Source organism: Pithys albifrons, chromosome 2 (assembly GCF_047495875.1).
Source record: "Pithys albifrons albifrons isolate INPA30051 chromosome 2, PitAlb_v1, whole genome shotgun sequence".
In the NCBI taxonomy this organism is placed as follows: domain Eukaryota; kingdom Metazoa; phylum Chordata; class Aves; order Passeriformes; family Thamnophilidae; genus Pithys; species Pithys albifrons.
Genome location: NC_092459.1, coordinates 57545168 through 57567018, shown reverse-complemented (window position 1 = coordinate 57567018; position 21851 = coordinate 57545168). Strand labels below are relative to the sequence as shown.

The following is a 21851-nucleotide window of genomic DNA, read 5'->3' as shown; positions in this document are numbered from 1 at the left end:
AATATTTCTGTTCTGTATAGTAGTTTGTATCCTTTGACACACACAAAATCTAGGGGAAACTGGTTTCCCCTTTGTGAAGATGGACCATTGAAAAAAAATTAGGTAATACCAGCAAAGGACTTCCAGCTCTTCCTTTTTTATTCTAGTTTGTTTTTCCTCTGCTAGTTTTCTTCATTTTTCTACTTTAAATCTTCTTTCAACTGAACCACTCTGTTGTTTGACAGAAATAATTTTTTTTAATACAGTCATATCCTGATTATTGCATTATATGCCTGCCATTCTTTTGAATTTGTGGGAAGTCTGAAGAGTGAGTGGTAAAGATATAGTAACTAGAATTAAATGGGAAGGTTTGGTTATTAAACCAACCTAAAATTCTCCATTGTATAGAAGTGACATCTTTTGCATACTGGTTGAGAAGTTCACTGCAACAACTTCTTATATATCTGCGGTAGTATTGGCAATGTAAACAACCTTAGACTGCATAGTCATCAGTCCAGTTGTCTTTAGCACAGTGAACATACTTGAAAAACTTCTAATTATCTTCTAATTATCTACCCGCCAGTAGCCAGTATTACTCAGTGTTGCTTAACATCACTTCTGCTTTTTCCTTTAAAAAAAAAAAGGCATTTTATTACAGAATTCTTAGTGTCTTAGTAGACATGAAAATACTCATAATCATAGTTTAGCAAAGTACTTCATATTAAAGTTTCAAAATAATTTATTCTTCTAGAATGATGACAGCCTCACTGCATTAGGAGTAGGAGGAGGAAGCAGTTGTCCACTCGGGCAAGAGACAGTAAGTATTATGTAATTTTTTGCAGTATTTTCTACACCTGTTATGCTGTATCTGTGCTTTTGAAAGCATGTTCCCTTTTTTTTAGCATGATCCCAAGGATTTTTTTCTTGCTACCATAGATTTTGCAACTCTTACCAAGATGTTCATAACTGGCTTAACTACATTAATCCTGGTTTTATAACACTCTTGAAAAAGAATCTTGTAAAATTTTGTTGAATATAGATTTTTTTTTTTTGCTTGGACTTGAACCCAGACAGAACTTGACAAATGTTTGAATGTCGCATCAGAATAAAGTCCAGTGCTTAGTCTTAATTATGAGTGGTTGACATTCTTCTTTGGTTCTGAGATGCATTTCCTATATCCTGTTATGGTCGGTTTTCTGATACTATATCTCCAGAAAATATAATGGCAATTTCCACATTTCATTTAAATCATCAGCCTTACTAAACCAGTTGTATTACAGGGCACATTGGTATATTAATTTCCTATTTCTCAGAGACATGCTGTGGGACTTGCTTGATTGCTTTGAGCTGTTTGTGTCAGTTTCCATGCTACTGAATTTTTGTAATATTTTCCAAAAAATGTAACACACCAGAACTATCTTACAAAAGACACATAGTTGTTGCTCTGTCTTTCATTGTTTTTCATGTTGCCAAGTAATTGTTTTTTTGGTTGTTTGGGTTTTTTTACCTTAAGTGACCTCATGATTTTTATGAGGTTGTCACTTAACTGAAGTGGGCATTATTACAGCACCTCACCGAATATGATCATGGTGCTCATTAGTGTGGTTTAGTTTGCTTCTTTGGTATAGTTCATATTTCTATATTGTCAACACCACCTGCAATTAGCTTTCCTAATGAAGGGAGGAGAGTTACAATAGAGGATATTTCATTGTTTAGCTTCTTTATATAAGTTCAGCACTTCTGAATGCATACTTAGTTAAATTTTCTGTCTACTGAGAACTGGATTGATATTAATTTTTGATGCTGACCAGCTCAAAAATTTCCACATAAAATTTACAAGGGTAGAATCTTTCCATCTTTTCCCATTCATAACTTATTTAATCTGTTTAATTGGTGACATGGAATTATGAAAATGCAAGAGACACTGGCTATATTTTTACACATATAACTCACAGGTGATCTTACTCAAAGTAGAAATACAAGTATAAAAAGCACTGTGCAGTTCAGCAGCCTTGAAATTGAAATGCATGCATAAGTAAAGGTTTCTTCCTCCAAATGCTTATTGTCATAACTTTGCTGTCTCCTTCAATCCCCTTCAATCCCCTATAGCTCCTAATGATCTGTCTTTCCTGACCTCTTTACTTACAGATTTGTAGAAAAATCTAAGGTGAAGATTATAGGTAGAGAAAGAATATTCTGTGTGTAAAATAGGTCATAATTTTGCTCTTCACTTATGCTGAGAGAAGTGAGAAATTCCCTTATTCTTTCAGTTCATTTGTTTTATTTTCAAGCTTTACTTCTCAGAGTTCACCAGAACAGATTTTTGTTCATAGGGTATAAGAAATATTTTAAAAATTGTGCTTGATATTTCATATTCATACCAAGGCAGGCTTCTGGTAATGTATTTTATGTAGAATGTGTGATGCTGATGATGCTTAGTACTCGTTTTAAGAAAAGTATAGATGCGCTGTATATCAAATGGATTCATTATGGGAAATAGAATATAAATATATTTTTAGCAGATATTTATAAAGTTGTGTATCCCAAACCCTTATTTTTAAGCAAGACAAACAAAAAAATGGAGTGATCACAGTAAATCTTTGCAATGTGTTTTTGTATTAAATTTTTCCTTCGATAAAACTGTCATACCGTTGAAGTATTTATTCAAACACATACGCTTCGTGAGCACACAGAGAATGGGATCTGAAGGTGGTGTAACAATTCTGAGAAAGTGAATGTATGAAGCTTTTTTTACTTTTGCTTCACAAGCAAATTGCTTATAAAACTAACAGCTGCTGTTTTGAAGCTAATCTTAGTGAATTGAATGTTCTTAACCATTTCTGCAATCCCACAGTCCTTTATCTTGCCTCTCCTGCTGCTTTCCCACCACCCCTGATCCCATTAGCAAAACTTGAGGCAGCCTCAGCTTTTACCAAAGTACAGCTTTGGTTTCAGCTGCTTTTCTGCAAGAGGAAGTGAATGTTGCGCTTTTTTCTCTGTGGCATGGTTGTGATAAAGCTGTGGTGCTCTTATCTCTCTTTTAGGTAGTGGCTCTTTATGACTACACAGCGCATCGATCAGATGAGCTAACCATCCATCGCAGTGACATTATCCAAGTGTTATACAAAGATAATGATAACTGGTGGTTTGGCAGCCTAGCAAATGGACAGCAAGGCTATTTTCCAGCTAATTATGTGGCTGGTGAAAGTAAGTTTACTGCTGTCTTCCTGGTATACCGGTGTGGGTTTAACTGATGGTCCAAGATTTTACCGTGCTGTTCTGCTTATTGTTCCAAAGATAGGAATTGATGTAGTACACACATGGCATAATGATGACTTATTGTGGTGCAAAAACTGTATAGCTAACCATTTAGCAAGTTGTTGTACCTGACTTAGGAAGGTAATTGCTCTTGGTTAAACATTCCAGCTAATATAGTACTTAATTATCTGTCAACTGGATTGATTCCTTGTCTCTTACATATAGCGGCCTGGTTCATGCCCTACCTTGCTAATATTTTAGGACACATCAAAGCATTTCACGAACATCTTAGTTTTTCTTAGGCAATCTTCATTAGATCTAGCTTTTGTAAAACCTCTTAATTTGGATTTCAGAGCAGTCATGGTTAAATCTCACATTTGAGCATTGAACTTGCAACCAGGTCCTTGTTTAATAAAACAGTTTTGATTAAACTGATACAGACAAACATAAGTGAATCGGGACAAATAATATAGGAAGCATCCTACTTAGTCAGCTGCTCTAAAGGTGCTGTTTGCTAACAGTTGTTAGTATTCAGCTTGTGGAAAAGCATGTGGTTGCATATTACAAGAAATTCATTTGCCATCCTAAACTATCAAACTATCAGTTATACTGGTGTTTAGAAATCTTTTAACCCAACATTTCTCAAGATGTTTTCCCCCATTTTTTAGTTCCTCCCTCTGTCTTTCAAGTGAAATCTAGTATTTAAACCTCTTTCCTAAAAAAGACTTGGACATAACACTGTGCTCACTTGATGCGGATAAGTAAAGGCAGATTTAGTATTGCCCTTTCCTTTTGTCCTCTCCTTGCACATCCTGAGGATTTTCTCCTGCCTTTCTTCCTTGCAAAATAACCTAGAGAGAAGTCTGTAGGAAGAGTCTTCAGTGATGGCCTTAAAGAAAATATGCTTTAAAAAAATTTTTGAGGCAGCTGTCTACATGTGCAAAAACGTCTCTGTTAGAAGATGTGTTATCTTGGTTAGTGATCATCCTATTATTGAATCAAAAGAAATGCATATGATACATTTGTTAAGTATCAGTTGCATTGCTGCAGTATGGACTTTGTTCTTAGGTAAATGTTTGAATGCTTCTATTTCATATAATAACCAATATATAAATCACATTTAAATCTAAACTTACTAATATAAATTAAAGTTTATGGGAAAATTTTCATAAATCCTCATGCAACATTTGACTTCAAACATTTTTCACCTGTTTCAGTTCACATCCTGTTTTTGGCTAGATCATAGTGTCATGGTGGTTCACATAAATTCTTTCATGGTTCTCATAATGGCGAATTATGGTTCCTCTTTTCAGAAGAATATGAAGAACAACCTTCAGAGTTAGTACCAGATTCTGCTCCTCTCCTACCAGAAGGACCAGCCGAAGCAGAGGAGGGGTCTCTAACACTAGATAAGGTAATAATTTGAGAAGAAAGGATTCTGTAAGTAGTGTTAGATTATCTTTTTTGTGTACCACCTGGACTGTATTGATTTTTTTATCTTTTCTGTAAAAAATCCTTACGAATAGACCTCATTCCAGGCAAGCAGGTACATTTTCAACAAAAATCTAATGTTTGTCTGGTGTGGAATCAGATGTTCCATCATGACAATTCAGTATTCTGCTTACTTACACCATTGTAATGAGTGGCAAATCTCCCATTGGCTCCAAGGTTTACAGAAATATCTCAGAGCTACCTGGTCTAAACCATGGTTGAAGAAATAATATGGATTTGTCAAAACCTGACATAATTTCAGGCACTTGACTGTCATTCTTGGAATATCCACTGCCCACATATTCTTCAGATTTTCAGCCATGACATTTCCTTATCTATCAGATTGCTTAGGAAAGACATTGCAGTGTTCAAGGTTAAAACACTCAATGCTTGTTCTATTAATGTTTTTTGCGTAGCTTCTGTTTTTAGCAGGTGAATAGAGAGAGGTAACATTTAATGAATTATTGAGCACAGATTACTCACTTGGCAGTTTTGTTGAAGCCAGCTGCTATAAATTGAATTACTAAGTGTTTTGTCTCTAACTATATGTGAATAATGGAATTATTCATTAAACCAAGTAGTAATAATTAATCTGAAATATCTTTTACCTCTTCATAGCTGAGAAACTCATAGCCAAACCATTACCCAGGAAAGACAAGGCTGCATTACTTCCAGATACTGCCGTAAAGGCAGACTAGAACAAATCTGTGAAAAATTACGTTACTGAAAATTCCTTTCATTTGTTGTCTACATTGATAGAGGCAAGGAAGGAATTCAGAGGGAGTATGTTGCTATAATCACCCAGTTTCACTCATACCCAGGTTAGAAAAGTGAGAAGTGCAAAATACCTCTTGTTATTAGACTTGATCATTGTTGTCCACATCTCTTTTCTGTTTTAATTTAGTAGGAATCTAGTCAATTTGCTGCATCAAAATACTTTTATTTGCAGCTAGTATTTGTTACTCAGCTTTGTGAGAAGCAACCTTTGGTTAGTTCGGATTGCTTATAATTTCTCAAGTGTCTATGGCTGCCATATTTTTCTAAAACTAGTTTTTGTTTTACTAGTAGTACTTTTTTGCTAACACTCAGTTTCAGTAATATTTAATTGAAGTACTCTTTACTTGTATTCTACTTGTACTTTGAGTTAAATTGACTATGTATTTAATAATTACTTGGAATATTGTAGTAGTCTACGTAGTACATATAGATATTCAAAAGATACAATGAATCAAATGTACAGTGAGAGTCCAAAACCAAGAAAATATATTGCCTTTTATCTTGCACAGCAGCTGAGGGCACTGCAAAATCATGAAGAGTGCAGAGGAAAGTTATCCTGGAAAAAGTTATATAAGAGGATATACTTACAGGATTAAATTAATAGAGAAAGAGAAGTGGAGAGAGCCTATAAAGTAATACCTGATGTGAATTGCATGCACTCTTTTTTCTTCTTTTTATTTCTTTCCTTCTACTGTTAAACAAATTCAGGGAACATTAACCTGGAATGAAACACATCTAATGTTGGTAGAAGGCAATTTTTGTTTGTGCCATGCTTAGTTACCCTGGTTAAACTAGTACAAGGTAGAATTAAATGTATGTGTTTAGGGATTAATTGCTTTAATGACACATTTGAGGTGGAGGTAATGGCCGAGATTCCAAAAAGCAGCTGAATGACTGGGAAACACAAATCTGACTGATTTTTTTTTTATTTTGAAGTCACATTAGCACTATATGAATCATCAAGAAGCTAGAGAGTTGAATCAAATTATGAATCTAATCTCTATAAAACTTGTGATACCTTGAAGTGTAATGGGTTTACAAAAGCAGCACAGTTCTGCATAGAAGAAACAAATTGTCTTAGTTGCCGGTCAGAATGAATGAAAGTTCTACAGAGCTTGGGCTTTAAGCAATACCAGATACTTCTGAGACAAAGCTGCTAAGACGACCACTGAGGGGGCTGATCGGTTATGGCAGTTCCTGTCTTGCAGCAGTGACACAGCAACTATTTTTCCTATTCCTTCCATTTTTTTCAGTAAAAGACCTCATGAAAGGAAATGCCAGTTTCTTTTACGTGAGAAAAAAGAAAAATCATTATTTTGTCATGTCTTTTTTTAAGTCCAAAAATATTTTAATGAATAATTAAGTTGTTGAGTTGTTGCTTAAGTTGTTACCACAAGGAAAATATCATTCCTTTCTTTGGTTGTGTTTGGTTTTTGGCTACGAGCATGTTTTCCTGAATACTTGGTTATACCTAGGTCTGCTATATCTATTGCTCTTTCTAGGTTTTTTTTGAAGATTACTCAAATACTTAGTTCTGTTAAGCCTCGAAACGATTACTGTGAAAATCATCTTGGAAATTATTTGTGATATTTGCTACCACACAAAACTAAATAGGACACTTAAATGAACTGAATATGCCTAAAGTTTTCATTACTGAGAATACCAGATAGTCTAATTAAAGTAGTTTTCCAACTGCAGATATAACACATGCATATCTAGCTAATCATCAGAGCTTTATGAGTGAATAAAGTGGAAGTATTAACATTAGAAGAGGGTGTAATACTCAAGATCCAATATTAATCTTTGCAAATAATTAAAAAAAAAAGCTGTTCAAAGAACTTGCTTTCAAAATTCTTTCTACCATCAGCTTTGCATTCATAACATAGTAATTTTATGCAAACCTTGTTTTCCTGCCATATGAGTTACTTAACTCCTGAGCCACAAAATTAGGTCATAATCATCTTTAATTACAACATACATCTAAACTGCCAATAGAAATTATATGGAGTGAAGGTGCCGCTGCACTGATGAAGAATTCCAAGAAATAAAGACAGATTTATCATCTGGCTTCTCCAGTAAATTTGCTATTTTCAGGTTCCTTAAGATAAAGGTGGAAAGAACAGAAATTCAGATAGGGTTCTATTAAAAAGCAGAGTTTTTCCAAATTTTTGGCAAATCAGAAGCATTTTGAAGTTGATAGTATCTTTCTTTCTTTTTTTTAACCACAAATTTTCTTTAGCCTATAAAAACTTGTTAATATGTTTTTTGATGTAAGATGGCCTGCCAATCACTGAAAAATGCATTCTGAATATTAAGTATGTAATTTCACATTAAGTGAAAATAGTAGGAAATAGAAATAAACAGCAATTTAAAATTTCCATTAAAAGTATAAGAAAATATTCTTTCTAGTATATTTGTCTTTGAAAAATGATGCCAAGATGTAAAATAATGGTCATCGTGTAAAGAAAAGGGTTACTGTCAGGACCACATTGTTATTGCACAGTTTGGATAATCTACCAAAGATCATCACAACTTGATTCCATGTATATTTAAACAAAGTTTGGGATTATCACTGTTCAAATCTCACTCTTTTTCCCTTAGAGGAAGTTCTTGTGAGACTTTATGAATACTTAGCCTGTGTCTGAAACTAACCTGCCAAGCAATTGATGCATTTCCCTTGGGCTTGAGCTCTTTACATGTGGGTGTTTTTGTGGACTCAGAATTTATTTATTAAATAAAACTTCAAAAAGCGTAGAAAACTTGCTCTATATTTCCAAAATAATAGCTAAAATTTTTTCTATTACCTTCATCAAAAGCTTTTATATTATAGTTTGTGCTGTTTCTATTTTCTGTAATGGTACGTTTCTTCAGGTTACTGGGGAACACTTCAGTGACTGATGATCTTTTAGGAAGAGTTGCAGTACTCCAGGTGGGGTCTCACAAGAGCAGAGGAGAGGGAAGAGAACCTCCTTCAATGTGCTGGCCACACTGCTTTTGATGCAGCCCAGTATTTCATTGGCTTTCTTGGCTGTGAGTGTACATTGATGGCTGATGTTGAGGTTTTGTCAACCAACAGCCCCAAGTCTTTCTCTGCAGGGCTACTCTCAATCACTTCTCCACCCAGCCTGTAGGTGTGTCTGGGTTTGTCATGACCCATGTATAGGACCTTGCACTTCTCTTTGTTGAACTTCCTGAGCTTTGCATCAGCTCACCTCTCAAGCCTGTCAAGGTCCCTCTGAATGGCATCCCTTCCTTCCAGAGTGTTGACTGCACCTACTCTTTCTTAAGCGTGTGTGGTGATACTTTCTTTGTAAGATGGTAGTTATGTGTTGTGTCTCAGAAAATGTTTTATTTAAGTTATTAGAAGAGATCTGGTTTATAAGCAAATTAATATCTGTAAGGGTAAAAAAAGGAGAGTTGAAATTATATACATAGTCATTTACTGTAAATGAACAGTTTGTTTAAAGATAGGAACAATCAGGCTGAGCCACTGAACTGGTCAAGCAGAACCAAAAATACTGCTGAGGGACACATATTATTAAGATAGTTCTCAGGAGCAAGCTAACTTCTCCCTTCCTCATGTTTTCTCTTTCTGAAGAGAATTAAACGAGTTTTAAGCAAATTTTAATGCAAAGCTGTGACCACAGATAAATTCCCAGAAGCCAAGACTTCAAGACTGAAAACAATTGCTCTAAACCATACTGCTACAGTCTGAAGTATCTTGCCTCTGCACATCCTTCTCCTTTTGTTGTCCCTCAAATACTCATCTAGTGGATTCAATTTCTGACGTGCTGTATTTGTCAGTGTTAAGCCATGATTACAGTTTTCACCCACTAAATTTTCCCTATCATGCAAAAAATAGAAATCCATGCCAATGTCTGTTGTATACAGAGCCATGGTTCTTCTAGATAATCACAACTAAGTTCATACTGTTAGACATAAGGATTAGAATATGGTCAATCTCATTTAGATAGGCTTGTTCTTTAAAAATGCTAGAGAGCGGGAAAAGTAATTTTAAGTTAATTGCATTTTAAATAAGAAGGTCATGGCAAAAGAAATATGTAATTCTGCTAGCAAAGATCCCTGCTGGTTGTTCCTTTAATGAGGAAGTATGTGGACAGGTGCAGAACAGCAGGAAAGTAAATGATGAGTGTGGCGTGGTGTCACATTTCTCCCAAACGTGACTGTTGGATCAGTTTTGTTAGGAGGCATCAGCAGAGTTCTGGGGAGTTGAGCACATAGCTATGAATCTTTTATCCCTGGACTATGTAATAGAAAACAAAATACAAACTTAATACTGAGTGTAATTTCCTAAACACTAGTTTGAAAAGGTGCAGAGAAATGTTCATTCTTGCCATTTGTGATCCAGTGAATCCTTTTTAGATCAAGTTTTGTAGAAACAGCTTCTGTGGGAGAATTCCTCTCTAAAGAGTAGGCTATAGAGCAAGCTCATTTACTGTCATGGCTTGAATCACCTGAACAGATTTTCTGCACCACTCCGTTCTGTCCATCTACCTCTTAGTCTGTCAGAGAACCTCTGCAGACCATCAGTCTCAGTGACAACTCTGCACAGCCTAGAGCAAGGCACAACCAAAGATGTAGACTTGGAATGAGACTTTGTCCGCAGTATTTCCTTTAGATGGATTCTGCTTCCGGTTCTGCTAAGAGGCATGTTCTGATACATCTGATACATTCCACGAGTTGAACAAGGGAGGCTTTAGTATTTGACGTAGTTCTGTGGATTCTACAGCAGAGATCATGAACTTGATACATTTTTGTGTATTTTGCCTTTATTTGTATTGCCTTGGTTGTTTCTTTTGTGGCAGCACAGAGAATGTTAAAACAATGTGGTGGAAAACTAGCAAGCCTTTTAGAAAAGGACTGCACTTTGGCCACAACAACTCCATGCAGCGCTACAGGCTGGGGACAGAGTAGCTGAAGAGCAGCCAGGCAGAAAGGGACCTGGGGGTACTAATTGACAGGAAGCTCAACATGAGCCAACAGTGTGCCCAGGTGGCCAAGAAGGCCAATGGGATCCTGTCCTGTATCAAAAATAGCGTGGCCAGCAGGACCAGGGAAGTGATCCTTCCCCTGTACTCTGCATTGGTGAGGCCACACCTTGAGTACTGTGTTCAGTTCTGGGCCTCTCAGTTCAGGAAAGATATTGAGGTGCTGAAGCAGGTCCAGAGAAGAGCAACAAGGCTGGTGAAGGGACTGGAGCACAAGCCCTATGGGGAGAGGCTGAGGGAGCTGGATTTTTTTAGCCTGGAGAAGAGGAGGCTTAGAGGTGACCTCATCACTGTCTATAACTACCTGAAGGGAAGTTCTAGCCAGGTGGGGGCTGGTCTCTTCTCCCAGGCACTCAGCAATAGGACAAGGGGGCACGGGCTTAAGCTCTACCAGGGGAAGTTTAAGTTGGATATCAGAAAAAATTCTTTACAGAGAGAGTAGTCGGGCATTGGAATGGGCTGTCCAGAGAGGTGGTGGATTCACCATCCCTGGAGGTTTTTAAACTGAGATTGGACGTGGCACTGAGTGCCGTGATCTAGTAAACAAACTGGAGCTGGACCAAGGGTTGGACTTGATGATCTCGGAGGTCTTTTCCAACCCAATCGATTCTGTGATTCTATATATTTTATTACAATTTTTATGATCATAAAGCAAAAGAAACTTCAGAAAATCCAAACTTCTAGAGTGGATATGAACTAATGTTCTTTTCTCCTTCTCCTGGGCTGTATCTCTCAAAGGATGGAGAATTACAATATGGCAACAAAATAGAGCACCATTAGTGGTACTGTACAAAGGAGCTCATTTTTTCTACTATGTTCAGTATTTATTCTTGTGAACAGAAAAATATGCATAACTATCAAACATTAGAGTGTTATTCTTTAAAGCAAACACTGCCCTAATAATTCTGTATTAACATTTAAGCTCTGCAATCTGGGATAAATGTAATAACTAACACCATATCTATTCCAGTGCTAGGTTTACTGAATCTTAGTATAGACACACTGACAATAGTGCAGAGCCATTCAGAGCTTCCGCGGAGATTTGCCCATGCAGAACAAGTGGTTGAAAAGTTTAGAAATGGACAAAGATGAGACCAACAGCCTATTCAGCTCCTCCATACTCCAGCCATCTCTGGCTTGCGCCTTATGTTGATATGTCCTCAGTGAATTCTCAGTGTATAAGTGTTGCCACCACTTCCTTAGCCAAATACTTCCTACTTATTTTCCCAGCTTCCACTCACTCTGCTGTGCTCCTCTTGCAGCTTCATCCCCTTGTTTCACCAGCTCCTGCACTGCCTCCTTGCATCTGCCACTGACCCCTCTTGTTCCTTCAGTAGTGTTACTTCTTGCATCATCATTAGAACGGGGAAAGTAGTTCAAGGAGTAGGCTAAGAGGGACACAGATATGTGGGGGAGACAAAAGAAGGTAGTGGCAGTGACATCTGCTTCAATAAGATCTAGTGCCTAGTTCCTGCTTCATTACATGCTTGAAAGTTTGTAGGAATGAGGCAAGAAAGCTGTCATACTCGAACAGTGCTGAGGAGAATTGGGTGTCATTCTCTACAGACCGTAGTAGTTCTCCTTACTGGCCATGTGAGGAGAACACAGCTAGTCGGATGTCTGCAGTTGTGTGCTTTTCATTCCTTGGTACTTGTACTAAAGAGCTTTGCTTGAATATATGACAGCCTATGTTATGAGTTGTTTTTAAAACACATAATAAAAACTCAGAGTTAGGCAGATTAATTTAGTGAATACTTTAATCTTCTAACTGTAAAACACGTATAATTTTCTGTGTTTAGATATCTGAAAGTGTTAAAAATCCTAGCTGGTCTTCTGTAATAGCACTTTAGGGAATTCCACTACATGGTTTTAGTATTAGTACAGTGAGGAGATTCTGTAAGATTAAATCAAAAAGGAGGGTGAAAAAATGGTTCAGCATCATTCACACAGGATTTTCAGAATAAGATTTTGTTTAGACTGCAAGCAAAGTGAATTCATGGTTATGTATGGCAGGGAACGACAAGGTTTTAAGTGCTGGAGGAAGTATAAATTACTTGGAGTCATTCCTTTTACAACACTCCTTTGTGTTTTCATATCAGTGTCATTATATTTCCTTCTTTTGTGTTTACTTTTACCATTGACTTAGTCTCAAGTTTATTACTGTAGTAACAAGGATTTTGTGTGTGAAGTAGATGATTTTTCTTCCTAGTCCGGCCAATTATTGTATTCTAATAGGTTGACTTTTGTCTAAACTATTCCAGCAATCTGTGTTTTTTCAGCAGAGTAATTCTAATGACTAATGTTTGAACATGGTCGTCATGGGTCATGTACTTTTATGAATTCAGTAAGTCAATGGGATCTTGATCCTCTTTATTCCAATTCAGCAGAGAAATAGTATTAGAGTAATAAAATAATCTGTCCCTGAAGACTCAGGAAGGGCACTCACATTTCCTTATGGGAATTCTTGCAGTAAGTATGAAACCTGTTACAAGTAGAAAAGTTTTTTTGTAGAGGGAACAAGTTGTATAGAGGCCCATTAATTATGTTGGAAATGAGAGAATTTACTCAAAATTTTCCAGGTTTGGGGAGTCTTTCTAGCCCTGAATTATATAGTAACCTGGAGCAATTTCAGCTGCATTTGAATTAAACTTGCAGGCTTTAAAAATATACGGTTTTCTTGTTGAAACTATGCCATAAAATGTCTTTTTAGCATAGTGCTTTTAATCTTGTAGTAGCAGAAATAATTTCATTCTTAAAATACACATGATCTGTAAAGCTGACATTAAGCAGATTCTTAACCTCCTGTTTCTACACTTACCTGAAAACTGTCTTTTATTTGCAAGAAGCTTTTTTTTTATAGCAGGGTACTGTTTCCTTGTTTTGTAACCACATAGGAGTTAACATTTTATGGCTGATAGACATTCTTTTTCAAACGAGGTATATTCTCTCCTTATTCAGGAAGCTAGTGGGTTTTCTATGCACATGTGTTTGCCCTGTTGTCTGTCTTCTTTTTACCTTCCTGCTTCTTTTATCCTCTTTTACAGATGTCACCACTCATCAGTAATTCAGGGGACCTAAAATTTCTCTCCAAACGTGACACAGATAGAGACTCTCCTGCAACACAGTAAGCGAGAAATATCTTAAAATAATTTGCAATGTTAGTTCTACAACTGCTGTTTGAAAACTGTGAAAAATGTTGGAAGGCTTATTTTGCTTTATCAAGCAAAACAAGCAGTTAGCTTTAGGATAATCGATCAGAGTGTGCTTCAGACCTGAAATGTGAAGTAAATCACAGTTCATATGTAAGTGCACACACACATGTCCATACACTCTATCCCCAAAAGAGCAAGGACTATAATGTATATGACAATCAAAACTCAGGTATATGGAGCTACCCACTAGTATCCCTTAGTTCTGTATTAGGATTTATTGCTCCAAACTTTGAATTATTTTTGCACCTTCTAAAAATTAATTTATATGACTTGCCAAAGGTCGTCACATTCTAAGAAGATGCAAGCCAGCATCTTTGATGGTGACACTTGCATTTTTTCAAAATTGTATCTATTCATCGTGTGAAAGCTGTAAGCAGATAAGATCTCAGCATTTTGAATAAGAGCTTCCACAGCATCTTTAGCTATTGTAACCATTTATACTTCAAAAAGTATATCTGAAAATACTTCCTGTATTTGCTATTTTATCTGTCACCTAAGCAAAGTTATTTCACTGATTGTTTCCTAGACTAGTCACCTCCCCATATAAATAATCTGTGCATATATGCTGTAGATGCAGATACGTATCTAATTTTAATGTGCCTTCAAATCTTAATTTTGTATCTCTGGCTGTAACTGAATTTGAAAATAAAATGTGAGTGGAAAGCTTAACCCTCCTGTATGATGAGGAATGGGGTTTATAACTGCTCATTAACAGAATTCAGTGTTGAATTTTGGGCATAACTACTCTGACAGTGTATATGCTAAGGGAGGAAGTACCTTAAAAGCACAGTTACTGTGACGGTTGATACAGTCTGTTAGAACTCAGTATCAAAAATTTGGTATGACTCAACTCCATTAGTAAAATTTCAGGAAACAATTATTTTGAGTGACCTTTCCATTACATCCACTGAAAAATGTGCAATCACAGATTTAAAAGATGGGATCACAAATGATTTAAACAAATTCAAGAATTTTGAGTCATATCAAATGTAAAATGTTCATTTTCATGGAAACTAAGACTATCCTGAGTAGAGGTCACACTGAAGACATAGAGCCCCAAAACCACTTCAGTTACATTTAGAAAAGGTGAGAGAAGACACCTATGTGCCTGAGTCACTGAGATGTGCTCCCTTCTCCTGAACTATAGGGAGCAGGACCATCATGAAGATTCCAATCTGAATTCAAGCATGCTCCATGTCACAGCACTTCACTGCAGTGACTGTCTGTACCAAGTTTTTCTCAGAAAAGACTGCTGTCTCGTGCCATAAGAGCTAAAAGAGAGAGGGATCCTCTGACATTGCTGGTGTCACTAGTTTGAAAGACTCTTGCATATTTCTGTTTATAGGTATCTGTACAGTACAGATCAGATAATAAAACATCTCAGAAATATGGTTGCCTAGTTTTTCGTGAAAACTCACTTCATTGTTATTGAAAATATGACCTACAGAGGCTGTGACAGAACTGTCATTTTCATGCTCACTGCAGTTGATGTGTTTGAAATATGCTTAAGATGCACATGCATGCAAGTGTTGCCATCTTAACTGGAAAATTTTTCTATTTTAGCATCTAAAAGCAGTATCAAAATGACTTGAAGTCCAGTCATACTGTTATTTTCCTGTTTTCTGTGAAAATGTGCTTAATATCCATGTCACATCTATATATGTGATAGGAATTATGCAGTAAATAAAATTCCCAAGAATCAAATGAGATGTGATTGCCAAGTACACACTTTCAATATGGAGAAGTGAAACTATTAACACCTCCAGAACTTACTATGCCAGAAGAATGATTGCTAGTTTGCCTTAGAACAGTATTCATTATGGCCACAATACCTGCTGTAGAAGAATAAGAATGGCAAGTCCTTAAGGCATGTCTGTCTTTGCCACTTTCTGGATGGAAAATAAGATTTTGCAATAGGAAAGCTAAATTTTATACAAGGTGGTAGTAGACTTTTATCTTAGCCAAGTGGTTAACATATCTTTTGCAGACTCTGGAAGATACAGAGAAATGTCCATATAATAGATGCTATGTAGTTTCAGTCTGTCTCAAAGTTTTGATACATCATCACATCTGATGTTCAAATAATGAAAATATGAAAACTTCTCAAAATTAGACTAGCTTTACATGGGAAATCAGCATAGTAATCTCGCCATTTGAATATTAATGATTAGATACTACTTGTCAATACAGACATTATCTCCTGAAATATATTCCCATTTTGTGGTTTTGTTGAGCTGCATGAGGTAGTGCTTTCTGCATGAATGTACACAAGACCCAGCTGAACACTCAGTTTGGTACTTATATTACTGAATAATTATGATTTTTTGTTCCCCAGTTTCCTCATGCAGCAGTACTTCTCAAAATGTCCTTGCAATCCTAACACAGAGGGTCTTAAACTCCAGAACCTTTTCCTTAGGATGTTCCAATACTAGAGCTGCAGCCATCCACGTATTCAGAAATATACAATTTAGTTAAAAATAAAATCAAACTATAGACAGATGGCCATCAGTTCACTAGCAGGGCTGATACATAAACATTTTCATGTATAAAATCTGCTTACATTAGGACAGTAACACCAACAGTAAAGCACTTGCAGCATCTTTTTGGGGAAACAGCACACATTGCATTCTTCAATCTTGATGCAGCCATTTGCTTATATGTTTCAGAAGCATTCAAGTAACAGTTCAGATCATATACCTTTTTTTGCTAGGCACAAATTTTGAACAAAGACAGTACCTGCCCTTGAAAGGTTATAGTTCAAGTATTGTTATGTATTTATAGCTAAAGTTGCAACTTCTCCTGAGAGTGGAAATTCATGGTAGAAGTGATGTAATATTGCACAGTCCCTGGCATCATGTGGAAAACTAGTTAAAGGTGCTAACTTGAGGCTTTTGGTGTTGTATGAAGTCTGATAAGCATAAATAGACATTAAAGTTATTTTTGATTCTGTAAATCTGTCCTCGTTCAGGTAAATTAAAACGGAAAAAACTTCCCTGCCTGTCTTTTTCTTGTTGAATAAATAAACCAGGAATTGCTCTTTAATTGGAATTATTTTGGTGTCTGATCTTAGGAAAGTTAAAAAAATGAAAGTACAATTGCTTTTAGGAGAGGAGGAAACTGGTGATTTGTATTTTTTAATTACATGTGTTGACTGTTGATCAAGACAAGCTGATTTTTAAGATCATGAGCATTTCTTTTCAAAGCAATGCTATGATGAAAAGTGGACTAGTGGAGTGGTCTCATATTTTGTCTTCATGGCTTTTTTGTCTTTGTTCTGCTATGGAACAGTAGTTTTTGTAGTTGTTTCAGCATTGTGCTCAAGGGGACAGGCAGACAATTGCTCTAACACATCAGCTGTGGGTGGAAAAAGCTCTAAATTTGGTCTAACTTTGTGTTTCTTTTACTCTTTTTATATCCACCTTCCTGTAGAGGTACAAAGAAAAAGACGAAAAGGATACAGAGGAATGAGAGAGAAAATCAGCACAACTTAATGAGTATCAATACACCTCTATCATCAGTTACAGCTAATGGTGTTGAAAATGAACCTACATCCCATGGGCTGGAATTGAAGAAGAAGAAAAAAAGGCAGTGAGAGGCTCGAACTTAAGCACAAATGGAAAGACAAATACTGTCTTTGAGCCTGAATGCCATGATGTATAGTCATAATTTATTTCTGAATACTGGTGCGATACTCATTGCACATGTTGAAGGCTGCCATTACAATCTCCCTTCCAGGATTAACAACAAAGAAATTAAAATACTTAAATAGGCAAAATGGCATCACTTGTGACTTACCAATGGTGTATACCTGCTTTGGGTGACTTTTCTCCTTGAAATGAGCAGATCTTGAAGGTTCAGCTCCTCGGTGGACTGGAAAAAAACTGAAACTCTCAAATACATTTCCTAGTTTGATACCTGATTAAACCTTCACTTAGGCATTTCTGTATGCTGTAGATCAATCCACTGGGAGCAAAGGATCAAGAGAAAAAATGTCATCTAGAGCAAAACAAGCTCAAACACTACGTAAGTTATTAAATTAGTATTTTAAAATGTGTTCCTAGTAAAATAGAAGAGTGTTCAGAATGGTAAAATTCCAAGAGTGCTGACATTACAGCATACCTGAAAACTCAAGCTTTTTAAAAACATTTTCCTGATATCAAATACTCACTTGGACTGCATTTTGCAGCTCTGAAGGAAATTGCTGAGTAACTACCTATGTAACTACACTGTCTTCAGTAGGACTCCTCATTGTTGTAAAAGTAAATAAGTGTTACAAATTCCAGGGAGTTATATTTTTCGAATGAGGTTTTCTGCATAGTAAAGATCATTGCAGTTTTGTCAGAGTTCCTGACTGCTTTGCCAGTAGTCTTGCCAAAGATACTTTTTTTGTCTGAATGAAATATTTCATATCCAACTATGCTGTTTGTTTTACTTGTAGTCCTTATTCACTTGTGTCATTAATCTATTTTTATTTGAGTATTATTTTGTGAACTTTTACTTATGACTTCACTAATTATCTGTGGTGTTCAAGAATTTATGTTTTATATTAAATGAAACACTTTCTATCAGTTAGTGTTGGTACTTTTTCTGGCTGATGATGTCCAGTTTATTTTTACCCTGCTAGGAAATTCTTCCTCCTCCCCCTCTGAAGCAATAAATAACATAAAATTAGAAAGCCCTTATTTAGTAGACAGGGCACTTGATTCCATTAAAAAAAGAAGTGAGAATAACAATGTTGGGCACTGATGTGTGAAATGCACCCAGATGCAGAGGACTAGTTGCTGTATATTGTAATATCTTCCTTGCACATGTTTTAAAGACAGAAAAATCTGTAAACTTTTTTCTTTCAAGTGAAGCACAGCAGCAAATACTTTTTTCACCCCACGGGTAGTTGATATTTACTAGCAGCCTAGCTTTGCTTTGCCTAGAGTACATGTATGGAGTCAAATCCTAAATTGGGCTTGCATGTGTGTACTGGAAACTTAGTAATGTCTCTTTCCTCAGTCAGAGGTGGTGTAAAATTACCTTAGTCCTGGGACTGCCTGATTCTAGCAGGACTCTGTGCCTCTTACCTCTCTGTCTTTGCAATTATATTTCAATTCATCATCTGTGTGAAATGTGGGATTTAAGTATTTTATAAAGGAGAAAAATTTCAACATCTTCACATTTCTTAAAGTGTCCTGGGTTATATTTAAAATAAGGGCAGGGAATGACATCAGGCTCCACGTCAGGGAGAGCTGAGCAGCAGCCAAGATCTGGGAGCTCATTGGAAAGCATTGTAAAATGTTAATTTGACATTGTCGACACTGAAGACAGAAATAACACTTCAGATAAACACCACAGAGAGATGGTAGTTCTAATCAAAGGCACAGCACCTCCTTTCATGCTTGCAAACTAGGGCTCCAATTATGTTCACTGCTCTGAAGCTGAATAGAGCTGCTTTGCCACACTTTCCAAATTGAGAGGAGAGGCAGCAGTAGTGCCTTCCAAGGCACTGTTCCAAATAACAATTAAGCAGAAGGAATCAGATAAGAGCCAAACATGAAAATGCAAGAGTTGAAAATAAACTTTTCATGATGTTTACTTGTAATTGCAATAGCTTCTGTTTTGCTTTTATAATTTTTTCTCTTCCCTACCACATGGTTAGTTAAGGACTTCTGTTCCTTTATACAGTGTTACTATGGTGTTACTCTTCTGGGTTCATTTAGCAGAAAAGGAACAAAAGTACCTGAAATTAAAAACTAGTCTGTGATCCTTCAATATTGAAATTAGAACCTTTGGCCTAAGGTTTTTTAATTAATTATTAGCATGGCACAATGGCAAAGACAGTTTTTAACTTTAGTTCAGAAATACAGCCGATACATTCATTTTAAGAATAACTGCTTTTTAGTGTTAGTAGATTCTTTTTTCTTCAGATATTGCTGTTGAGATTTTAAACTTAGAAAAAAGGATACAACTTTTAAACATTCTGGATTAGGGTAATGGTTTGAAAATAAGTTTTTAATTTAAAAAGTCTATATAATGCTTCTTGTTTCTGTGTTAATGCAATCTACATATTTCTTAAAAATCACTTTACAGTGAATATCCTGTACATTTGCTGAATATTTTTCAAGTTTATAAAGGACTTAAATTTCAGTGGAAGAAGAGAATTTCAGAGGGATTCAGATGGCCTACTGTAAATTAATTTTTTTTAAGATGAAGAACTACATGAGTGGCCTGCAAAATTGCTCCCTAAGCCATGATGTGTGAATTAAAATACAAGAGTTATAAAAGTCTCTGTGATGCATTCTTAGAGAGTGACTCAAGTTCATTACTGGAACAAAACAGATAAAATGTTGTTTAAAAAAGGGTAAGTATTAGATATTTTTAACTGCCTGGTGATAGCAGCATAGTAGGTCTTTCATTGTTCTGGTGTTTCTAGGTTGTGTGTGTGGTTGCAACATACAGTTGCTGTTACATTTTTATGATCTCCCAGAGCCATGGAGAACAATGCATAAATCAGCAGAACAGAAGTGAATGGATGGCATGATTTTCCTGTGTTTCCCAATGGCCATCAAATTGCATTTAGTTTTTTCCTTAAAATAATTTGAGGGACAGACATCATAAAACACAATAAGTGTATTTGTAGCATCACGTATTTCAGAAGGCAGTAAAGGATGGATCACAGTCAAACAAGGGCTAATGAGAACACAGAGGAACATGACAACCGAAAGTCTCTGTTGACTAGTGAACTAAATCTGCCGGCTGGACGCGATTGTCTGATGGAGAATTGAATGTCAGGATCATTTAGGGTTAACAATGGCCCATTACAAGCAAAAGCAGACAGCTATGAAAAATAGCCGGCATGGTAGCCATTCTGCAGGGGCCGTGGATACAAACTTGATAATGAGGCACTTCATTCACCACATCCTTCTGCTCTAATTACTCAGGTGAATAGGAAATAAGGCGGGAACAGACTAAAGCAAAAACACTTGTTTGGTAAACACAAAGAATGGGGGGGGGTTAGTGATCCTTTTCTAGCACATATGAAATTAGTATGTATGCAGTGCAACCTATTTTATGGATGTGGAGACTGGGAGGGGATAGAAGTGTTTTCTGAATAGTGGAGGGAGGCCAGAAAGATTCATGTAGAGATTGGTACTGTGGGGCTTTTCCCTCAGCATTCTGTCCAGTGGCCAAACAGAGTATTTTGGACAAATTAATTTATGGATGTACACCTGCACTTGTAAAAATATGCTGAGTTAGTTCAAGGAGTTTTGTTGCTTGGAGTTTAGAATAGCTGCATTAGGAACAAAACTGCTGCACATAGGGAATAGAAACAAGAGGAGGTTTGAGAGAGGGAAATAAGCAACTTGAGAAGAAAGCTGCTGCATGGGGAAGACTTGTGAAAATGTGGCAATTAGAAATTGGAACTTCAGAAGAAGGAACAGAAGATAGTGTATGGGCACATTATAGCAGAGCTTGAGTTGCTTCAGTCATGATTTTTAGACTTTAGAAATTAGGATATTTAACCACTTCACTTTTCAAAACTTATGTGCCATTTACAGAACCTTTTTGGATAAACTCTCAGAACCCATCAGGAATATTCTGTGTCTTCTCCAGTAACTCTTATGTCAATAGTGTTCCTAACTCTGAACTGGAGCCCGAAAAGATCCATGTAGTCTATGGCTTGCAGAGCTGTTGGGATACATGAAGCTTTCATTCCCTAACTTCTGGCATGGGTCTTCAGAGGGCACCTTTATGGTTGTTGTCTGTTGCAATAGGTACCTCTGCCTTGATTCGGGCCTGTCCATCTTCTTCATCTACAGAAAAACAGCTAGAGCAGAGATTGGAACTTCACACCAAGCATCAAGCTGCTGTTTTAAACATTAAATATCGTATGATCCTTTTGTTACATGTGAATATGTTCTGCTCCCATTGGTTTTGACAAGAGTTTTGTCTTTTGTTCAGTCTGTTGTATGCTGGTCACTTGCTGTCTTCCCCTTCAGAAGGGTCTGTTTTTCAGCAGTGAGGTATATAGAGAGTCCTAGTCCTGCAAGCTGCTCAGAGTAGATGGACCCCTATACTCAAAGCTCCAGCAAAGTCAGCAGGGATTAGGCTATGAATCGTAACATCATGGCTGCAA

At 36.5% G+C, this 21851-nt stretch overlaps 1 protein-coding gene across 1 annotated transcript in view; it reads left to right on the top strand.

Annotated features, from left to right (window-relative positions):
* Nucleotides 1-18294, top strand: part of AHI1 (Abelson helper integration site 1) — a 96767-nt gene extending 78473 nt beyond the window's left edge. Inside the window, 6 exon segments of the mRNA XM_071549127.1 lie at nucleotides 731-796; nucleotides 3024-3186; nucleotides 4551-4651; nucleotides 13559-13638; nucleotides 17156-17303; nucleotides 17306-18294. Coding sequence (XP_071405228.1) covers nucleotides 731-796; nucleotides 3024-3186; nucleotides 4551-4651; nucleotides 13559-13638; nucleotides 17156-17303; nucleotides 17306-17386 — 639 coding nt within the window. The 3' untranslated portion in view covers nucleotides 17387-18294.
* The last annotated feature ends 3557 nt before the right edge of the window (nucleotides 18295-21851 follow it).